Source organism: Hakea prostrata, chromosome 5 (genome assembly GCF_041222555.1).
Source record: "Hakea prostrata isolate BN-2017 chromosome 5, UWA_Hpros_2, whole genome shotgun sequence".
NCBI lineage: Eukaryota > Viridiplantae > Streptophyta > Magnoliopsida > Proteales > Proteaceae > Hakea > Hakea prostrata.
Genome location: NC_142604.1, coordinates 47736879 through 47759958, shown reverse-complemented (window position 1 = coordinate 47759958; position 23080 = coordinate 47736879). Strand labels below are relative to the sequence as shown.

The 23080-nt window shown below is 36.0% G+C and overlaps 1 protein-coding gene across 1 annotated transcript; it reads right to left on the bottom strand.

Annotated features, from left to right (window-relative positions):
* Positions 1-3105: 3105 nt before the first annotated feature.
* On the bottom strand, positions 3106-16442 carry LOC149016235 (uncharacterized). Its single transcript, XM_089157361.1, has 2 exons — positions 15181-16442; positions 3106-3715 (listed from the first exon to the last, which is right to left on the bottom strand). Exons 1-2 carry the CDS (start codon positions 15697-15699, stop codon positions 3461-3463), a joined length of 774 nt encoding a protein of 257 aa, XP_089013487.1. The 5' UTR covers positions 15700-16442; the 3' UTR covers positions 3106-3460.
* Between the last annotated feature and the right edge of the window lie 6638 nt (positions 16443-23080).

The window sequence follows — 23080 nt, the reverse complement described above, 5'->3', positions numbered from 1 at the left end:
GGGGCCATTTACCGTAGGACTAATTTCGTGTATATGACATGTCCCAAGTCCCAACATCATGTCAAAATGTTTATAAGTAACATAATCACTTTGATGTGACTTATATAAATAAATTTTAACTATTTAATGTGATTTTGAAACACGTATTATATATCTATAGGAAAATAAATCGTCTAATAAATTATTATTGGGTAATTTTCATCCGGACCCTTGAAGTTTGATCTATTTCACTTTTAGTCCAAATAAACGGACACTTTGCATCTGTCACTTCTAAAGTATCCAATAAGATTAATTAAGGACAAATTATAATCTTTATGACTAAAATATCCTTATACATATTCTTCCTTTATCATGTTCTTCTAGTGATCAATTGGAAAAATCCGTCCAAGACCCTTCGTTCCAAACCCTAATCCAAACCTAGATTCAATACCAAGCAGAACATTTTTACCCCACAATCTGAAATTCCCAAATCATAGCTTTCTGCACTGTTGTTTTCAAGCATGCTGTCCAACTCGAACTGGCGAATGATGAGATCTAGTCCATGCTTTTCCAAAACCAATAACTTCCCCTCCGACGTACGTTAAGGTTGCCAATTTTCTCCTGGCACCACCTGATGAAGGGAAAAACAAGTGTTCTTCAAGCACCACCTAATGAAGGGAAAATAGTTAATTGATTATGATGATGCCCAGAGGAACCATCATCTTCACCACCGTTGGCAGGCCATACTACGGCTTCGATGTCTTCTTCTCCACCGCTTTACCTTCTAAACTCATAAATTGACTCAATGAATAGAGAATCGTCTCACCGATGGTTTCTCCATCAACTTCAATGGCCAGTTCGCCAACAAAGATCAAACCCTTCTTTGCGTCTCCGAAAGAATCGGCTCACCTAGAATTTACCTCAACCGAGAAAAGCCCAAAGCAGAGCAACTACCTACTGTTTCTGAAAGCCAATTGTACTCTGCTCATGACCAGTTGATAAACCGTTCAATAGTCGCTTCCGCCATTTACATGACTCAACCTTGTCGACCGGAAAATCGTTCGGTTAACTTCAAAAGGAACAGTAGTCATTAATAATCCGGTTGGAAAAACGCCGATTCCGGTGAGTTCGATCTGGGTTTGATTGAATCTACCTCTTGATCTTCTTATGATACATTGAAGCCAAAGAGCTTTAACTACTACCCCAAGAGATGTTCCTATCAAGCGTCAGGTTCTCTTTTTAGGTAGATAGTAACAGCGAGTAAAAATGTTCTGCTTGGTATTGAATCTAAGTTTTGATTAGGGTTTGGAACGAAGAGTCTTGGACGGATTTTTCCAATTGATCACCGGAGTAGAAGAACATAGTAAAGGAAGAATATGTATAAGGGTATTTTAGTCATAAAAATTATAATTTGTCCTTAATTAATCTTATTGGATACTTCAAGGGAGGCAGATGCAAAGTGTCCATTTATTTGGACTAAAAGTGAAATAGATCAAACCTCAAGGGGTCCAGATGAAAATTACCCATTTTTATTTATTTTAAGGGTAAAATGACTTTTACTTTTCATTTATCTATTTATTAATTTTTTTGTCTTTTTAACAGCTGATTTTATATACTCGGACTAATTCAGGGCATATTTGAACTCTGATCTCCTAATTGGAGTTGTTGACTTTTTACCAACTTAGCCTCTCTTCGGGGTTAGGTAGAACCACTTGGATACGAATCAAAATAGCTTCGTGGATTAAAATTCATAGAGTTAAAGATTAATCTTTTGGACAATTACTAATGCCTTGTACTATAGTTTAAATATTTTTTATTTCATATAGTTTTATAAACTAGTAAACTTTCACGTCCATATACACGAATAGGTATATACAAGGGTATACAAAATACCAAAAAGAGGATAAGAGTAATATATCTCATATATATAGCATGTCAATTAATTTCTATAAGAAAGATAATTAATTAGTTTTCAAGCTTATGGAGTGGCCTCAATTATCCCCTGATCAAATAAATAGGTGAGCAAAATCAGTAGAGTTTTTTTAATGCTGCCCACACTGCCCTTTTGAAAAATTACAAGATACCCACTGTTACTTTTCTGTTAACTTTGAAATTAAAATACCATTTTGCCCATGGAGTGAACGAAAATATAAGTTTTTTATTTTACAAAAACTTCACTTAATTTTCTTAAATTTATAAAAAGAAAAAAAATCCTGGGGTTCACTGATTCACCTGAATTTATTTAATAGCTTCCATAGGGTTCTATTTCCAATAGAGGTTTTGAAGCCCAAGAAATTGTACTGGTTGTATCTCTCCAATTGCAGTCATGAAGGAATAATTCCAGTGGGAACTGGAGAGATTCAGAGACTTTAATTTCCCCCAAACGCAATCATCTGAATCCGGGGAAAGAGAAACAAACAAAAATCTGTGCCGCAACAAACAAGCGTTCAAGCAAGTTTGAAACAAGAATTTCGAGCAATCTAACCTAAAATCCAGGGAAAGAAAGAAAAAATGATTAAAAAAATCCAGAAGTACCGGAAAATTCAACCAAAGAGTATTCAATTTCTTCGCCAAGAAATTATCCAACCTTCGTGAAATTCAAAGAGGATTGCAAGATCCCCAATTTGAGGTGGTAAATCAATAATATACGGATATTGAAGGATAATGCATTGAAGTCAAAAAGAGACAAAAATAGAAACACAAGTCCTGGTTTAAAAAGTTGTAAGAGATGAAAATTGATAAAACTGAAATAACGGAAATAACAAAAAATCGTTTTTTGCTTTTTCTCCCACCGGACTAGAGGATAAAACTTACTGGTAGCACATTAATAGATTTAATTTCTTATAAAATGGAATCTTTGGGTGCATCTAGGTATTGGTTGTGATCATTACATGAATATCTTTTTATGGGCGACTTGGTCAGCTCTTCAGGAACTATGGGGACCATATGGTATTCTGACGTATTACTTTACAACTAAGTTTGAATAGGAAGATGAAGAGGAAGAACCAAATGATTATTCATAACTCTGCAACTAAGTTTGACCTGTTACTGGTACCCTTTTTTTTTTTTTTAAATTTATGAGCATTTGCTCTTTTCTAATAGGGTGAAGGGGTGGTGGTTGCCGGCGATGGTCACCGGCAGGGGGAGGGGTGGTGGGCATTTTCCTGGCCAGGAACAGTGGTGGGTATTTTCAGCTAGGGGGCCAGGTTTAGGTAGAAGATGGGTGAAGGGATTCCACTTAAGGGCATTATTGTCATTTACAGTGCTAAGGGGTATTTTTGACTTATTGACATTCAAAACTTGAAAAACATTAACCGTCAAAGGGTCAAAATCTAACAGTGGATAACTAGTAATTTCTCAAAATGGCCAGTGTGGGCAGCATGTAATTTTTGCCACTTATAGCCAAATGAGTTTTGGCCCACCTTAAGTGGGCAACATGAAAAAAACTCTAATCAATATTATACTATAAATGTATAATTTTCTAACCTGCATAAACGAACTGACCTTTTGAGGTACTACCTAAGAATTTTGGGGTTAGATGAGCTACTTCAGCTTTCATGTCTTCTACTCTTGCAAGGCTTGCTTTCACGTCTTCTTTCATGTTTTCTACTCTTGCGAGCCTTGCTTTCACATCTTCCCCCCTTTCTGCATAGGCTGCTCTTAGATCTTCCAGTTCAGCAGACATTGCTTCTAAATCTTTCAACACCTTTGCCAACACATCTTTTGTTTCTGCCAACTATGAGTGATCACAACAGTTCAGTGCTTCAAACAGATTAAACCAATGAACTCACACAACATGACAAATAGAACAGAAGTGTTTAGCTATTTGGTTGAAACTGATACTTGAAATATCACAAAACCGTACGATACACTATACAAACACTACAAGGTGCCAACATCAACCCAACCTGCAAAAACCATGGGGATGACAGCAAAAATTCATATGCAGTAATAAGCGAGTCTGTTCTGTTAGTATTTTCTGTAGCTCACCATTTCTTATTTTGTATTTCCTGAAGTACCATTAGACCATTGTGACATTAATCTATTTCCGTTGACCAAAAACCTTCAGAAAATAACCATTCATGGTATTCTTCCTTTCGCTTGAATATCCAAATTTCATGATGAATAAAACTAAGCAACAAAAAATGGAAGAGATGAAAAAGGGAGAGAAACATTCAAGATATGGATTCTTGCAAATCCATTACTACTTTTCGATGTTTTAGAACCACTAAACCCTAATACATGACAAAGTAAATTACTATTAAAGCTTCAAGAACACCGAAACCAGAGGCAACAATGACATAAAAAATAAAATGCTCATCGAGCACAATAATAGATACCAATGCAGTCATAGACCAAAAACATTGTTCTAAATATAAAAAATTTGAAGTCTTAATCTCAGATCAAGGCCTTCTTTGTTTTTAACCCTTCTACTCTCGTCTTTATATTTGCTGTATTCACATTTCACAGAGAAAAATTTTCAGGCAATTGGTGCCAGGTTCTTTTGGTCCTGTTGTGATTCTGATTCCGTCTTCCTGGGAGATGTATTTTAATTCTTTTAGAAAAAAAATATTTGTTGGGTCTTTGCTGGGGAGTGTCTCGGGATCGTGTGATTAATTTTTGGGATTTGAGGTTGCTTTACATTTTTGTTGAGCTCTGGCGTGCTCCAGACCTTTCTAATATTCTTGGGCTGAAATATCTGAGAATGTGGATCTTCTTTCTTCTTTGGGATTGAAACCTCAAGTTTGTTCTATAAGATCTTTTGCTTTCTCTCTTTTTTTTTTGGGTTGTCGAAGTGATGATTTGCATTTAATTAAATCTTACATGGGGTGCACCGGTGCAGTGACGTGAACTTGGATTAAAATTAGGGATTACCTAATCATCGTGAAGGTCAGAGGGGAACTGGATCTTTCTTGGCTTCTTTTCCTGTTTCCCCTTATTTTGGGCTGAGCCCTGGTGATGATCTTGTTAAAGTTTTGGGTGTCGAGGCAAATTATATTGTTGGATTCTACTAGGAGTTCAATTAGAGTTTGTATTCATGTAAAATTTTATTCCTCGTAATAGTGTACTTTCCACTTAATTATAAATAGAGGGCTTGAGATCATTGATTGATAAACCATTCTACAAATATCTTGTTTATCAACATGGTATCAGAGCCTAAGTTCGATTAGGGAAGGGAAGAAGAAAAAAAAATCACTGAGAAGACCTACCTCCATTGCTGAGAGGTCTCTCCAGAAGCCATCGCCTTTGCTTCCATCCTCCTCGACATCAACATCTGAGTCTCTATCTTCTCTCCCTTTTGGAACCTTACTTCTTGGGGATTTTGATTTCTTTGAAATCTCGGAAGGATCCATGATGAGAACCGATTTTGCTGCTTAGCTAGTCAAGAGTCTTTACCCTTTTGTTTCTGTGATTTCTCAATCAAATTACTCTCCATTGTTTACAATTGAGCTTAAGAACACAAAGGGTTTCGAAGTGGTAGAAGAAGTGGGAAGGTTACGAAGGAACCTCTCTTGAAAGAGCAGAAAGAGTTTCGAAGAACAGAGGCATCAACCGTTGCCGCCGAAAAAAAAATCGATCGATCTCTGCATCTAACCATCGCCATCGCCTCCGCCATTCGCCTCTGCCATTGTCTCCGCCATCGTCCTAAACCTAGGAAAACCCTTCTGAAATCCCATCTCCCTTCTAAAATCCCGATTTAAGCTGGCCCTTCTAAAAACCCATTAAGCCCATCACTTGGACCAAACCAGACCTCATTTCCGAACCATATTTTGTCCTCCAATTCTTCGGTTTGAAATCCTATGTTGTTATATATATATATATATATATTTATGTATATATATATATATATATATATATATATATATATATATATATATATATATATATATATTCGGGGGTTCATATTTTTCAGAGTTTATTTGTTTTTGTAAAAAAAAAAAAAAAGTAGATTTGTTTGAGTTGTTCGGCTATTGCATTCTGCGATCATATCTGTTACTTGGAAAGGGTGAAGATGAAGAACTACAAATAATTTTGTCAACATGACAACTATTGATGGTACTCCTGCTCCCACTGGCTCCGAACATTTCCCCACTCTTCATCCTCTTTCGGTAAGATTTGATGGGACAAATTATTTGATTTGGTCTCGATCTACTTACCTGACTATTGCCGAAAGTGGACTTGTTGGACACATTACAGGCACCACTATCAAACCTACTACCACAGGTTTTTCACAAGATAAATGGATCTCGAATGACTCTCTTATTATGTCATTTCTTTTGAATTCCATGATTCCAGATATTGCCCGTGGATATCTATTACTTGATACTACAGCCCAAATCTAGAAGGCTACTACTGAAACATATGGACAGTTGGGGAATGATGCACATGTTTATGAGCTACGAAAGAAGCTTCATAAGACTACCCAAAAGGAACTGACTGTGGCCCAATATTATGCCACGTTACGATCTCTTTGGCAGGAGTTGGATCATTATGGGGATTATCATCCCACTAACCCATATGATGTGACTACTTATAGGAAGCACATTGATAAGATTCGGGTATATGACTTCTTAGCAGGTTTGAATGTGGAGTACAATCAGATCAAAGTGCAAGTATTAAGTCATTCTCTCTTTCCTACACTAGACAGTCTTATGCTCTTTTTCAGTGTGAGGAAAGTCGTTGATCAGCCATGCTTCATACTCCTATTATGGGGAAATCAACCTTACAGTCTGTTTGCACTAAATATGATCCGGCTAAGGAGATTGTCAAGTGTGAGCACTGTCACAAACCATATCATACCAAGACAAATTGTTGGAAACTGCATGGGAAGCCTGTTGATTTTGAGAAAAAACGAGCACAAAGAAAAGGAAAAATGAGCACAAAGAAAGGGAAAACCAAAGGCTAATCTTTCTGAGACATTTTCCACCACACCCTCTGCAGACGTTGGTTTTTCACAGGAGGAGTTCACTACTCTGCGATGTATTCTGTAGTCTTCTACTGCCGGAGCAGCCTCTACCACTGCTTCCTCTACTACCCATACCAACTCCTACTTTGCTACTTCAGGTAAAACTTTTACAGGATTTCAAGTTTCTTCAGTTTCTACTTCTTGGATCAATACAGGAGCCAAAGATTATATGACAGGATTATCCTCCCCTTTCTTACAATATTCTCCAACTTCTGGAAAGGATAAAGTTTGAATTGCCAATGGCTCCTATTCTTCCATTGCTGGAAAAGGGACCATTCAGCATTCTCCATCACTTTCTTTGTCTAAAGTTTTACATGTTCCCTCTTTCTCTACTAACTTGCTCTCTATCAGTAGTCTTACAGATGACTTGAATTGTAAAGTGACATTTTTCCTATCTTACTATGTCTTCCAGGATTTGGTCACGGGAAAGGAGATTGGACGTCGTAAACTGGACAATTGACTTTATTTGCTCGAGCCGATTGGAGGATCTGCTTTTGCTCTAAGACAGTTTCCACCACACCCTCTGCAGACATTGGTTTTCACAAGAGGAGTTCGTTACTTTGCGATGTATTCTGCAGTCTTTGACTGCCGGTACAGCCTCGACCACTGCTTCCTCTACTTCCCATACAAACTCCTACCTTGCTACTTCAGGATCTGGTCACGGGGAAGGAGATTGGACGTGGTAAACTAGACAATGGACTTTATTTGCTTGAGCCGATTAGAGAATCTGCATTTGCTTTGATTACATCTTCTAATCCGGTCCAATCGGTAATATCAGACCTTCATCAGTGGCATCGTAGGCTAGGTCACCCCCCTCTAGCAACTCTTAAAAAAATATATATTGATTTGGTTTCTTCTTGTAACGAGATACTTTTTTTTGTGAAGCCTACATTTTTACGAAGCAGCCTCGTTTTACTTATTTACCTTCTCTTCATAATAGAAAAACTATTCCTTTTATGCTAATTCATACTGATGTGTGGGGTCCCTGCCGACGTGTGTCTATTACTGGCCATAGGTACTTTGTTACTTTTATTGATTGTCACTCTCGTTCTACATGGATTTATCTTTTAAAACAAAAAAATGAGGTTTTCCTATGTTTTCGTGATTTTCATAATATGATTAAAACTTAGATCAATGCCACTGTGAAGATCCTTCCCAGTGACAATGGCATAGAGTATATTGATGGTGAATTTCAGAGATATCTCTCTGACTCTGGCATAATACACTAAACCAATTGCGTTGATACGGCTGCCCAAAATGGGGTTGCCAAAAGGAAGAATCGGCATCTCTTAGACATGGCCCGTTCCATTATGATTGCTATGAATTTACGTGACCAATACTGGAGTGATGCTATACTCACTGCTTTTTACCTTATGAATAGGATGCCTAGTAGGATACTTGGTTTTAAATGTCCTAATGAGATTCTCCAAAGAGCCTCTTTTTTTATTATTCCCCCGAAGATTTTTGGATGTGCATAAAGCCAAAATCACCGCCCACCAGAGTAAGCTAGCTCCCCGCGGCCTACACTACATATTTTTTAGGTATTTTGCTACTTAGAAAAGGTACAAATGTTATCATCCTCTTTTCAGGAAAACCATTGTATCCATGGATGTAATTTTTAATGAGTCTTGCCCTTATTATACACCTCTCCAGGGGGAGAGTCCTAGAGGAGAGGTGTTCTTTCCGCCTCTAGATCTTCCTATCACACACCAACACAACTTAAGAGTCCCAAAAGAGTTTCTTGACCAGGGGGAGGCTTCGGCCAGTATACCTGAGGACTCTAATCCTCCCCCTTCGTATTCTGAACCATATGAAGAACCTAGCCAAGGGGAGACCACTCCTGTAAGACACTATTAAGGTTTTTGAAAACCAGATTGACCAGAATAAGGAGATGCAGACTTATCAAAGGAAGAATTACAAATGGCTAAAGCAAGTGGAGAAAGGTGATATGTTACCACTTCAATCTCCTGCTCCAGAATTAGATTCTACTGTTCCCTTTAAGGTATCTTCTTCTGATCTTCCTATTGTTGTTAGAAAATGAGTCAGATCTTGTACTCAACATCCCATAGCTAAATATGTTTCTTATAACTCTATCTGACTCCTACCATGCTTTTATATCATTTTTGTCATCTGTATCTGTTCCTAAAAGTTGGCAGGAAGCCTACGCTAATAAGAGATGGAAGGCAGCTATGGTAGAGGAAATGCAGACAATGAAGAAAAATAACACTTAGGAGCTGGTTACACTTCCTCCAAAAAAAAAAAAAACTAGTGGGCTGCAAATGGGTATTTGTGGTTAAACAAAATATGGATGGTTCAGTCAACAAGTTGAAAGCTAGACTAGTTGCAAAGGGGTTTACCCAGACCTATGGGATTGATTATCAGGAGACTTTTGACCCTGTTACGAAACTAAACACTGTCGGAGTTCTATTGTCTGTAGCTGTGAACAAAGACTGGAACTTGCACCAACTAGACATAAAGAATGCCTTCTTACATGGGGAGTTAGCAAAAGAAGTCTATATGGAAACCCCATATGGTTTCTCCATTGACAATACTGTAGGGAAAGTTTGTCGATTGAAGAGGTCAATTTATGGGTTAAAACAGTCTCCTAAATGCTGGTTTGGACGCCTCTAAAGGCAATGACTTCTATTGGGTACAAGCAAAGCAATGCTTATCATACATTATTTGTCAAGAAGTAAGATACTAACATCACACTTCTCATTGTTTATGTGGATGATATTGTCATCACAGGGAATGATGGTGAAGAAATTCAAAAGTTGAAAGACTTTCTTGGCAGAGAGTTTGAAATTAAAGATTTAGAGAAGTTATAGTATTTCTTAGGGATTTGAGGTGGCTCGATCAAAGAAAGGTATATTCCTATCCCAAAGAAAGTATGTCCTAGATTTATTATTAGAAGTGGGAATGTTGGGGTGTAAAGCAGTTGATACCCCTATTGAAGCTGGAGCTAAACTTAAAGAAAAAGAGGGAGAACCAGTGGACAAAGGAAGATACCAAAGGCTGGTAGGGAAGCTTATTTACTTGTCCAACACCAGGCCAGACATCGCTTATACTGTAGGGATAGTGAGCGAATTCATGTATGATCCATATTTAGCTCATATGAAGACTGTTACCAAAATACTACAGTATTTGAAGGGAACTCCTGGAAAAGGAATACTTTTGTCACCCCACTGATAATCTAAAAGTAGAAGTATACACTGATGCAAACTGGGCTCTAGACAGGAAGTCAATTTCAAGTTATTGTACCTTTGTTGGAGGTAATCTAGTTACTTGGAGAAGTAAAAAACAAAATGTGGTAGCTTTATCTAGTATCGAAGCTGAATATATAGCTATGGTTCGTGGAGTTTGTGAGCTACTATGGTTGAAAGGCTTGCTACAAGATATTGGAGTCCAAGTTCCAAACCCTATGATGTTATATTGTGACAACAAGGCTGCTACTAGTATTGTTAATAATTCGGTACAACATGGTCGAACTAAGCACATTGAAATAGACAGGTTTTTTGTCAAAGGAAAGTTGGAACAAGGGCTTATATGCATGCCTTTTGTAAGATCTGGAGACCAAGTAGCAGATGTTTTCACTAAGGGTTTGAAAGAAAGATATTTATTTCCTATTGTAGGCAAGTTGGGGTTTCTTCTTCTTCTTCAATGGATAGCTCTCCTTCAAGACAAGTTCCAGATAAGCATGGAGAAAAACTGGAGATGCTTTGATAGGTCAACATAAGCACGATATTAGATTGGGCACAAGACATGAATTTGAACCAACTCCATCGGTCGGCTTCAGCTCCAAACCTTCGTGTGGCATTAAGTGACTTGAGTAATGGAAGAGGAAAAATATAAAGAAGGGTAAACTAGTCTTTTCCAGCTTAGACATAACAGTTCTAATGGAATAATAATTATTTGTGGTATATTAAATTCCCATGGGGCATCTATGAATAAATGCAGAATTTTGGGCTGTCTCTATCATTTGGTCTTTCATTTTGTATCCCTTGTAGTAGATAACTATCCTAAGATGGTAATCCATACAAGCTTCAAAAATGGACTAGGATTCATGTGAATTAGGTATATAATGATGACACGCACATTGAGAGTGATAGTGAACACAGAATAATAGAACATGAAAGGCTCAAGACAATTTTCCTTTCCGGGAGAAGATAAGAGGTACTAGGAATCATAGCTTTTGTTACGAGTTCTCTCTCAAGTGATGAGGTGACAATGGTCGATTAATCTAGCAAGAATCTAGGGTGGAAAGGTCAGCAATTGTAACAGGTGAATAAGTCTTATGAGCATATTTAAGGAAATAAATATTTAGGCTGTTTTTTCCTAAATTGTAGGTAGGTAATGTAGTACTGTATCAGATTGATCAAAACAGTAGCCAAATAGGACCTTTCACAGGAAATCAAGTTCAGATTTGATAGACTTAAGATGAAACAAAATCTAGATGTGAAAGAGGGGAGACTAAAGTGGTATTATAAGGATAATAGCATTAATAATACGTGCCGAATAGATATTCAAAACAAGGGCAGATCTATGATGAAGAAATTGAAAGGACAATATGAGGGAATTGAGAATAAAATGTAAGTATGTAACATCCGGGCTTCACACTGCAAGGTAGATCAATTGGATTGAACACCAACCTAACTTGATTAAACACAAAGATTCTCCATAGAGAAGGAATGCTAACAAAGCAATTTGATTTCAATTCATAAGTAATCCCTTCACCTCTTACATAAGTCTCTTTACATAGCATTCTAAAGAGACATAAACATTAATGATAGCATTCAACCACTAGCTAACACCACCTACCTATTAATAACTCAACTATTAGCTAACTCTTTGACAAAGGAAAACTCCTTTGACAATGAGCTCTTTTATTTTCAAACCACAGTCCATTTTATTGACTTTTCAAAAACTAACTTGGGCTTAGGTCTAAACTTATGAAGTTCAACATATGTGGGCTAACTTTAACCCACTAATACAGTCCTAGCCCATGAAAGCCATGGACTGATTCAGGTGATAGCTTTATGCCTTTGATGGGCTTTTTCTTTCCTAAATATGTCTTTAATTCTACATCAACTCTCCTCGGCTTGAAAACACTCGTCTCCGACGAATGAATGAATGACATGTAACGTTCATACAAATCAGGATCAAGTTTCTTGAAATCATCAGCATGAATCCAAGTGTACTATCATGTTGTGGACGATTCTTCCATTTGAAGAGGAAAGCATGGTATTCAGTACCACGAACGAGTGGTTTTGTAGAGTCATCCAAAACCTCCTCAATGATGTCAGTGATTGGTGGCTTGAGTTGCGGCAGCCTCAACATTTGTTCAGTGTCTCCATCATCAGAGTGGTGTCCTACATAAAGATGTAAGTCAGCCACGTTGAAGACATTGCTTATGTTCATATCTTCTGGTAGCTCGAGCACATAAGCATTTGGTCCAATGCGTTTCAGCACCTTGTATGAACCCATCTTCTTTGGATGGAGTTTGTTGTTGACCCCATGTTGGAACCTTTCTGGGTTGACACGAACCATCACCATGTCTCCCACTTGAAACTCCACATATCGTCAATGACGATCTGCTGAAGCCTTGAAGACATCATTGTTGAGAGCTATTCTTCGGTGAACATCAGCATGTGCCTCTATGATATGGCGCTGAAACTCGTCAGCCTCAATACTCACGCGTGCTTGTGGTGGTAGTGGAATGAGGTCTATAGGCCGTCGGGGTTAGGGTTGAACTCCAAGTAGGATCTCAAAAGGAGTACGACCTGTCGTACGATTAACTGAGTTGTTGTAAGCAAACTCAGCTATGTTGAGTATGGACGGCCATGTCTTCTAATAGTCACAAACCAAACACCTCAGTAAGTTTCGCAAGCTTCGATTCACCACCTCTGTCTGCCAGTCAGTTTGTGGATGGAATGCAGTTGAAAACTATAACTTTGTGTTAGTTTTCAGCCACAATGTCTTCCAAAAGTAGCTCATGAACTTGACGTCACGATCTGATACAATGGTACTTGGTAGCCCATGTAGTCGTACAACCTCCTTAAAGAACATCTTTGCAATGTGAGATGCATCAAAGGTCTTGCAACATGGTATAAAGTGAGCCATCTTTGAGAATTGGTCAACCACAACCATGATGGAGTCATATCGCTATTTTGTTGAGGGTAGCCCAAGTACGAAATCCATACTAATATCAATCCAAGGTGCATGAGGAACTGGTAATTGTGAGTACAGACCTATATTTTGCTTGGTTCCCTTGGCTAGCTGACAGACTCTGCATCTCTTGATTACATGATAAACATCCTTTGCAATATGAGGCCAATAATACCAATCGGTAACTTGTATAATAGTCTTATCCCTGCCAAAATGACCTCCCAAACCTCCGCCATGCAACTCCCGTATGATGTGATGTCGTAGGGAGGAATTTGGAATGCATAATCGAGTTCCCAAAAACAAATACTCATCGTGAAGTGAGTATTTATAATGTTGCCTGCCTTGCAATAACTCCTTGTATGGCATGTTGAAAACTTCGTCACATGCGTACTCATCACGTATCTGATAAATGCTAACTGCATGTGCTGAGAATGTGCTAAGAGTAAGTACTTTTTGGTTCAATGCATCAACCATTGTATTCTCCTTTCTTGCTTTGTACTTCATTGCAAACACAAACTCTTGTAGATAAGCAACCCATTTAGCACGCCTGTTGCTAATCGATTTCTGTGAATGTAAATACTTGAGGGCCTCATGATTGGTATATAGAATATAGGGTGGAAAGGTTAACAATTGTAACAGGGTTGAATTTAAGTCTTATGAGCATATTGAGGGAAATAGATATTTAGGTTGTTTTTCCTAAATTGTCAGTAGGGAGGGGGCAATTGGGCAATTGGTCCTTTGGTTGTAATGGTAACTTAATCCTTAAGTTTAGAGAGTCGTCGTACGGGTGTTATTATGCATGGGATAATTAACGTAGTGGGACAAAGGAAGATAATTAACAGATTAAGCATTTTCTTATTGGGAGTTTGGTTCACTCAAAGAACCATTCCTTGTTTCTCTTTCATATAGAAGATAAGGTCGAAGCTCGATTTAGTGCTCGTAACAGCTTTTCTTCACATCAGGGGTGCAGTTCCTCTTAATTAATCTCTCTCTCTCTACTTCAACATCCTTGGCCCTGCTCGGTTTGTATTGAGCTGCAGCCCCTGCCCCCAACTTCTTCTCTGTCCCCGTCCCCAGTTGATTTATGCGTTGACCAGCTAGTGGCTCCTCAAGGCACATTTCCAGGGCAGTCGAGTCAGCCCCATCTTTCTTTTGCTCTGTTCCTAGTTGAGTCCACAAGTAATTGGCTTAGAAGCTTGGATTCCAAGGTGCAATGAGATAGTTAGACAGAGGAAGAGATCTGGAGTGAAGCTTACCCAGTAGTCTAATATTGTGCAGTGGCCAGAGATTTTGCCTGTGGGAGTTTTCGCTGCTTTGTTCACACATGGAAGAACAAAAGGGTGGGAGCGGATGGGTTTACAGGCTTGGAACAGAGTGAAAACTGAATAGGGTCATATTTATGTAGGGATATTCAGCAGCATTTCATTAAAAAAAATGCCATTATACGGGGCTATGCTGGTTTTTATTCCTAAGTGCTACAAATATTCCACTATATTATGTAACCATATTACAATAAGTGCCATTGGAAGGAGATCTGCAGCAATCTTTACGCTGAAAAAGCCCCTGAATACATTTGTTTTTCCAATGCTTTTGTATTAATGTTCTGGTATCACGATATACAGTGGCATTTTTTGTAACAACCCATATGGTTCTATATATAACAGCATTTTTTTCCCAGCATTCTTAGGGGGGAAAAGGGCATTGAATAGGTACATGTAATGTTGTTTAAAAGTAGTACCACCATAGTCTCACCATAAGTACTGTTGATGTGCCTGTTTCTTGTTGTGTTTGCTTTAACTATATTTGCTTCAATACCTGGGTAATTAAGAAGCAACTCCCCTTCAATAGGTGGGGGGAGAAGGTGACTTTTAACATTTGAAAGATATTAGTCATACAAAAGCCAAATCTAAAGTAGGACACGATAGCTAAGAATTGACAATTTTGAGATGCAATGCCTAATTCAGCAAAATCAAATGCAGCAAAAGCTTGTTTATTAATTGTTATATATTAAGTGCAAGATCTTCAATTAAAGAAAAAAGAGAGAAGCATTAGAAAAGTAAATATGGTACCTGCTTAAATAGTTTTAGCGAGCGCAAACTCTCTGTGTAGAAACTGAACTGTAGACTTGGCATTTCGGTATTGTGCATAAATCCCTCAAACTTTTTGCTTTGGAGATGATAATAACCCCAACCTTTCATATGTGTCTCAATTAGAACCTCTGTGTCGTCCACATCTCTAGGAGTACAATAGTAACCCATTTGGTACTCTTTAGGCAAGACACTGAGATCAATACTATATTCTTTCACCCATGTACCACTGACATAAAAACTACCACTCTCGCAGTAGTAGTCTTTGAACATCCATATGTCCATATTAGAACCTTTAGCACATGAAAGAGATAGCAATCCTCTCAATTCCACCAATTGGAGTTCAACACATTCATAATCCCGATGCTCTAGTTGTAAGGCCTTGAGATCAGGACAACCTTCAGGATGTGACACTAATCTAAATTCTTCACTCTCAACATCAAATGCAACAATGGTGTTATTAGGGTCAATCATATCCCCATCAAAGACCTCATTGTCCATCAGAGAATCATATAGGACCAGCCAGTGGATGGCTCCGTTAGCAGAAGCTGGAGGAATTACATGGTTGACACGGTATGGAGAATCCACCACCTCTCTCCAAGCCCAAAAAGAAGAAGAAGAATAAGAAGCACAAGAACTAGAGGCCCTGCTTTCTATTCCCAAAGTAAAGACATAGCATTTTGTAGTGAATGAGGCAGGATCAATAATGTAACCATCTTCTACCTCAAAATAGTAAGGATTGAGCAAACCCACTACTTTATACACATCAGTGGATTGGACATATCCGAAACCCACAGAAGAAGAGGAACCAATGGAAAAACCATGTTGGGGCAACGATATGATTTCATGTGTGCTAGGGTTGCAGATATGAACAATAGTATCGTCTTGAATGCAAACAAGATCAAAACGAGTAGGCACCACCTTAGCATTACTAAAATTATACTTGAACTCAAATTCGCTGACTGTTTCCCCTTCTCTATCGAGGGTTTCTAGGAAAGCAGGACAGATAATCCCTGAATTTGAGTGGCTTGTAACTGATGAGCAAAAGAGAAGGGGTTGTTTGCATTTGGATTGCTTATAGTGAAGTATAGAAAAATGAGGATCACCATAGATGATATCACGCCATCGTCTACATACGCACTTGAATCGAAAGAGGGTCTTCACGGGAAGCTTCGATAGGACTTGAAGCTAAACATCTTCAGACTGAAACATCTTCAATCCGTCACTCATCGTCTCCTCTCACTCTCAACGTCTCAGGTGTAAGCAGATTATTCGGAAGAGTTAAACGACAAGGGGCCATTTATTTTCATTTATTTTATTTATTTATTTATTTGTCTTTTTGTAACCACCAATATTTTTTTTGGGCTGGATTTCATTCATTTCTCCTTTGATAAATGACACATGTCTAATGTCTATCGATCACATTCAAAAATTCAGATTAAACCAAAATAAATTTCATATCCATTTCGGATGTGTCTATATATGTCTTTCATCTAGAGGAAAATAGATGGTCCATTTCTAATAAAATTTCGGGCTAAGGCTCCGAATAAATCTAGTCTCCTAATTGGAGTTTTGTTTTTTTACCAACTACATCTCCCCTCGAGGTTAGGGTAGAATGACTTGGATAAGATTCAAAACAACCTCGTTGGTCAAAATTCATAGATTTAAAGACTAAATGACTTGGATACGATTCAAAACAACCTCATCGGTCAAAATTCATAGATTTAAAGATTAATGGGATAATTACTATGCCCCGCTTTGATTTTAACAATGTACCCCGCTTCAAAATACTAACCAACCTTGACTGCACTTACTTTCCCCCCCGTTAAGTCGTTTGGGCACTTATATTTTCTCAAAACCCCAAATACCCTTTCTTCTCTTTACTTTTTCCCTTTTGTCGTCGGCCCTATTACCGGGGAAAGTAACTATATCCGTTTTTCAAAATAAAAAATAAAAAATAAAAAAAAAAACCCAATAAGAAGTGTTGTAAACTCAATCCGGGGGTCTTCAACTCAATTGACGAATATCACTTATTTTTCAAAATAAATGGTTTTTGGTTTGTTTGCCCTTTCTTATTCAAAATATGGTTTGGGTATTGACATTTAATATGCTTTTATAAATGGGTGTTCATCTTTTGTTTCTATTTTCATGGGGCATTAGCTTACATATTCAACTTCGGTCCCGTTGGGGGGGCCTTCCATGCGGTTTTTTGTTTCCTGGGCCCAAGTTAATCTTTTAGACAATTACTAATGCCCTTGTACTATAGCTTAAATATTTTTTTATCTCATATATTTTTATGAATTAGTAAACTTTCACTTGCATATACATGAGGAGATATATAAGAGGGTATAGAAAAAAATATCAATCAATTAAAAAAAAGAAATGAATAATATATCTCATATATATGGCATATGACAATTAATTTATATAAAAAATGGTAATTAATTAGTTTTCAAATTTATGTACAAATCTCATAATATTCAAGAGTTCAAAGATTTGGTAAAACTTGCCAAAATTAGGTTATGTCAACTCTCAACTAGATAAGCACATCCCAAAGAATACTCAGGCGACCATTAATTATAAGGTTATTGGATACTCGGATGTATTATGAAGTCGAATAATATTTTTAACTATATAATATAAAGTAGCGTATTAAGTGCAAAAAAAAATGTTTAAAATTGTGATGTTTATTAAAATGTTAATCACGTGAAGCATTTTAAAAGCACTTCATTTATTTTTCATTTTTTCTTAAAATTTAGAATATTGTGTTGATACAATATGCATGATTTTTTGGGGAAAAAAAAGTCAGCGACAACCTAGGATAAATGGGAAAAATCATAAAAACCTTAAAACTATGCCAAATTGGCAATCACCCCTTTTTAGTTAGACACGTTAATTAATTTAAAAAAATGATGATTATATTCTTAGTTGTATTCTTCTATATCTTATAATATAAAATTACGAATTGAAGAAGAATGAACTCATGGAGTAATAAATGAGATGAAATTTATGATTCAATTTCTTTTAGGGGCAACATTATAAAGTCATAATAAATTAAGGATAACGTATAAATAATGAATTTATATATATTTAATAACTTAATGAAACTTTGCTAATGGAGTGTATCATTATAAAAATTTAATAAACATTTTAGAGTGTCTTTGCCAAATTGATATATTTTTGAGGTGTTTTGTTTATTGTCTTGGGGTGGTTCAAAAATTTTCCTTCTTTTAAAAAAAAATACATTATACATGATTAAAGATAATAAATAATCATACAAATTTCACATGTACAGAATGTTGGTGGCTATTGTCTCTAGTTGTTCTATGTAGACAATTATAGTTTAACACAATGATTTTCATTTATCTTTTTTGAAGAATAAGTCTGATATATGGGAGGCAATTGAAATTTTAATAACGTATAAGAAAAAAAATCTTAGGTAAATATTTATTCCTAATCATGCTAATCTCTTGGGAAGTACGCATTTTGATTCGTGGCAAATCTTTCATTAGACAAAATTGTCCTATGTCTCCCTTACAAAGACTTATTATTTAGTTATTTAAAAGAACATATTCTAATTTTTCTCTTACAAAGACTTCTCATATAATTATTGTATCCTAAGAGTAAAGTTGTCCATAAAAGTTTAACTTCCCAAACTTTTGTTATGCTTCCACATTTTCGGAGAATTTGCCAAACCACCACGTCCCAGCCAACTCTTCCTCAACCATTAGCACCCCATTTTCATTCCCTATCTATACATCGCCAGGGGAGCTTTATTCTCATGAAATCAACTTGAAGCCATGAACAAGGATTTCAATATCCAACCATCTGATTAAATGAATGAGGACATGGATCTTCCTTTGATTAACTCAAAAGTTGGTGAGAGGGAAGTAGAGCTTGAAGAAGAAGCTACTCAAGGAAGGTGAAGACTGGGATACTCTATAAAATGGTGACAAAGTGGAAGGTAAGTTTGCATTTTTGGATCACAATGAGAATCGAGCTTTATAGTTTTATGTCTTTTAAATTAGTTTGTTGATATTGATTGTTCGGTTGATTTATAGTTCACTACACTAGAATTTTGCTCGATGACCAGCTCGATTCATACAGGGATAAGAGAATGCCATTCAAATACACGCTTGGCCAAGGTAAAATGAATAGCTTTTTTTTAGGGCAACTTATCTGTGATTTCCTCATTCGATCGAATTTCTTTAGAAAAAATCTAGTTTTTTGTCTGCTTGTAGTTTATGCGAAGGCATGGGATTTTAAGAGTGTAGAGATCTTATCTTAAACTCGTCTTTTTTTTTTTTTAAAGGTTTATTTGCCTTAGGCTTTTTTTTTTTTTTTTCCTGGAAGATGGAATGTATTGTCATCAATGTCTATTGTCTACTTTCAATTTAGAGAGCGAAGCTTAAAAGCAACAATGGATCTATAAGGCTTAACTTCACATGCAATTTAATGTAACACTCACGGCCATATATGACAATGCTCTTAAATTGCAGAATGACCAATGCTGAATATTTGAAAAATGAGCTGAATCATCTTTATTTTTATTAATTTATATTATCACTATAAAGTCTCTCTACATGTCTTATACTCTTCCTCTACTATTAATCACAAATTTACTAATCTTATTGTATTGATTAATCATAAATCTAACCCAAATGAGGTACCAAGTAGGTGTTGCTCTACCACCATCACCCATTCAGTGAAATATGAAGCATGACTTGAAGATGGAAGTCTGGTTTAAAGTTTGATGGAGTGGTATTCAATGTACTAATTCACTACAAATACAATGGCAAGATATGTTGGGGTTATGCTTATAGTAATGTAAAGGAAATAGCAAACTATGTGGCTAAAATAATGTAGCCATGATGTCCAATTCTTGAAAGGAATCCGATGTGTGCTTTCAAGTCTATTGATTTCTATTACATTGTCAACATTAACAAATTCGCAAACATTTATTGACTTGTACATTCATTAACTTCGCTAGTGTTTACTGCCAGTCCTCGGGCCTTTTCATCAACACCGTAAAAAATTTTGCAAAACCCTTTTCATGGATTCGACCTTAATTAGTAGCAAGAATTCATGTTGTCGACCCCATTAAGTTGGCACATGGCTTATTATTGTTGTTGTAATTAATCTTTGATTATTTTCTCATTGACACTTAGGTATTGCGAGGGGACGTGGTTGGCGAGGATTGGTACTTTATCAATTTAGGAGCTCATTACCTTGTTGGAATTCCTTCTGCGATTGTATTTGCTTTCTTATTTCATATTTGAGGAATGGTTAGAATTTATATTCTATTTTTTTCCCTTTCAACTATCTCAAGTCCTTAAGTTAAACCTTCCTAATAAAATGGACTGCCTACTCATAGTCTTCAATATTAGTCAATTGAAAATATGGCTAACAGGACTCTAGTTTGGGATTAGATGTGCTCTATGTGTGCAAGTGTTAGCTCTTTTAATGGTCACCTTGTGATCTAACTTGGGCAGGGAAAGTAAGGAATTTTTTCTTTTCTAGTTCATTACCAGAATATTCAAAACTTATTTTATATTGCTGCCTTTACCTCTGCTTATTTTCAAGCAAAAAACATTATTGATGAAGTCTTTAACTCCATGATCTACAATGAAATGGTTCTACGAATCTGAATTATCAATGTTGGATGTTTAAAGAAGTAAACAAATGTTTTGTCCTTAAAAGATCCAAGTAAAAGCATTTTAAGGGAAGAAAGTATAATGCATGTAGAAACTTTTCTCTTTCAAAGTTAACAGGCTTGTGTAGTATGTGAGAGACATGAATTTTTTTTCAACTAATTCTATCTATTCAAAGAACTTTCGGAATAGAACAGATTCAGTTGTAAATAGGAACACAGAAAAAAAAATCACATCTTTCATCTCTGTATAAATATTGAGAGGCACCATGTGGGTTATCATTTTCTTTCCCATGATGGTTCTCTTATTAATTTGATACAGTGTCAACGCAGATCTATTCTAATGGTTGAAACCAACACCTCTTAGTGAAGAGGTTGTGAGTTTGACTCCCGCTAAGGCATATTAATATTCTCATCCCTCGGCTTAATAAAACCCCTTTGTACCAAAAAAAACAAATTTAATACAGTGGAAATGTATATTGGCTTAAACGGACTGTGTTTTGAAGTCCTATACTGATGCATTTTAGGTTTACTAATTTAATAGAAAAAAAAGTGGCAAGGTACATTTAGATTTCAACTCTAGATTTGTATTTGAAAATTACTTTGTTATTTCTATTTCTAGAGTACAATTCTTCTAGAGCTGTGTAGAACAAAAAAAAGCTCAAATAAGTCTTCAAAAGCACCCATTCTTTGTAGAGTCCACAAGTTTCAGCTCCTCTATGGTATTATCAAATGCTTAGCCTCTTTCTGTATTATTTTTTTCAAGTAAAATCATCACTGAAAATTAGAAATATCTTAATCTATATGTCATGATGAAAATGAAGATCATTTGATTGATATTTTCCAATAGAAAATGCAGAAACTACGCTATTGTCTTAGTGCTTTATATTTTCATCCATTAAATACGGGGATCTAAAGTGTATAATGGTCATGGTTTTTCCCTATATGTGATGTGTTTAGCTCTTCTATTGATTTCAACTATTGTCATATTTTTCATCTCAATTTGTGTTGCTGAGGCTTTGATTCATATCTATGATGTTGAAATCTTTAAGGAGGTTGGAAATGGTGATTGCTTCTCCATTTTCAAGTTGTGTTCACTGTTCAGAGTAAGAATATGATATGATCAGACTAAGTTCTATATATTCCTTTTGACTCTATTTCCCAAGAATAGTATCACAACATAAATAGTGTTAATCTTTGTTTTCACCTTATTTTAAATGGTAGTAATCAACCCGTTGATTGGGTGAGTATGAGTATTATTAGAAAAATTCAGCAGCTCGCTAAATATTTCTCTTTTGTTGAATTCAGGTTTATTAGCAGATCTTTAAACTCTACTGCAGATACTATTGCTCGTGGAACAAATCTATTTGCTCTTTCTAGGTTTTGATGGTTTGTCTCACCTCATTTTATGTGTGTAAACAATGACTTTTCTTCCAGGATTATTATCTGGGATATGTTGATATAAGATTGATAGTTGTTGAGCAAGAAAAAGAAGAAGAAAAAAACCCTCATTTTTTTGCTCCTTTTGATATCTCATTGTCTGTTCCTACACTCTAAAACGGTATCTCAAATTCTTTTCACCACCAATTCTAACCAACTCATTTGAAAAGGGTAGAGTTTTATAGTATTTACCTATTTCTACGAATTACTTATTGTGTCTTAATTTATATTGAAATTAATATCATGTCTACCGTAAGCTCTTCCTTATATGTCTTGTTAAATATATATTAATAATATTTAATTGAAACTATTATGTTATAGACAAAGCCTCAAGGAAATTGGGGATTCTACTGCATTTTCTCTCCTTATGGTATAAATGAGAATATTAAATGTTGAATATTGATAATATTAAGTAATTTTTGGTAGATCATGTTTTTTGCTTTTGCATTTATTCTACAATATTAAGGCTTTATTTGGCATGATTTTTATTTTTTATTTTACCTATTTTTTTACAAATAATTAGAAATAATTATTTTGGATCAAAATATGAAAAACTTTTGGTAATCAATGGGTAAAAATAGTTTTGTTTTTATTAAAAAATATGTTTTTGTATATATTTATTTAAAATATATTTTTTTTGTCAATAGAGACAAAGGGTTTTATGGAAGAATTAAGAAAAAAGATAATGAGAGTTTTATAAAAGGAATTGAAATTATCGTTTTAATCTCACTCATAACTATTACAGTCACATGTGTTTAAGAACCACCATAAGACTTGATTTGTTTTTCAACA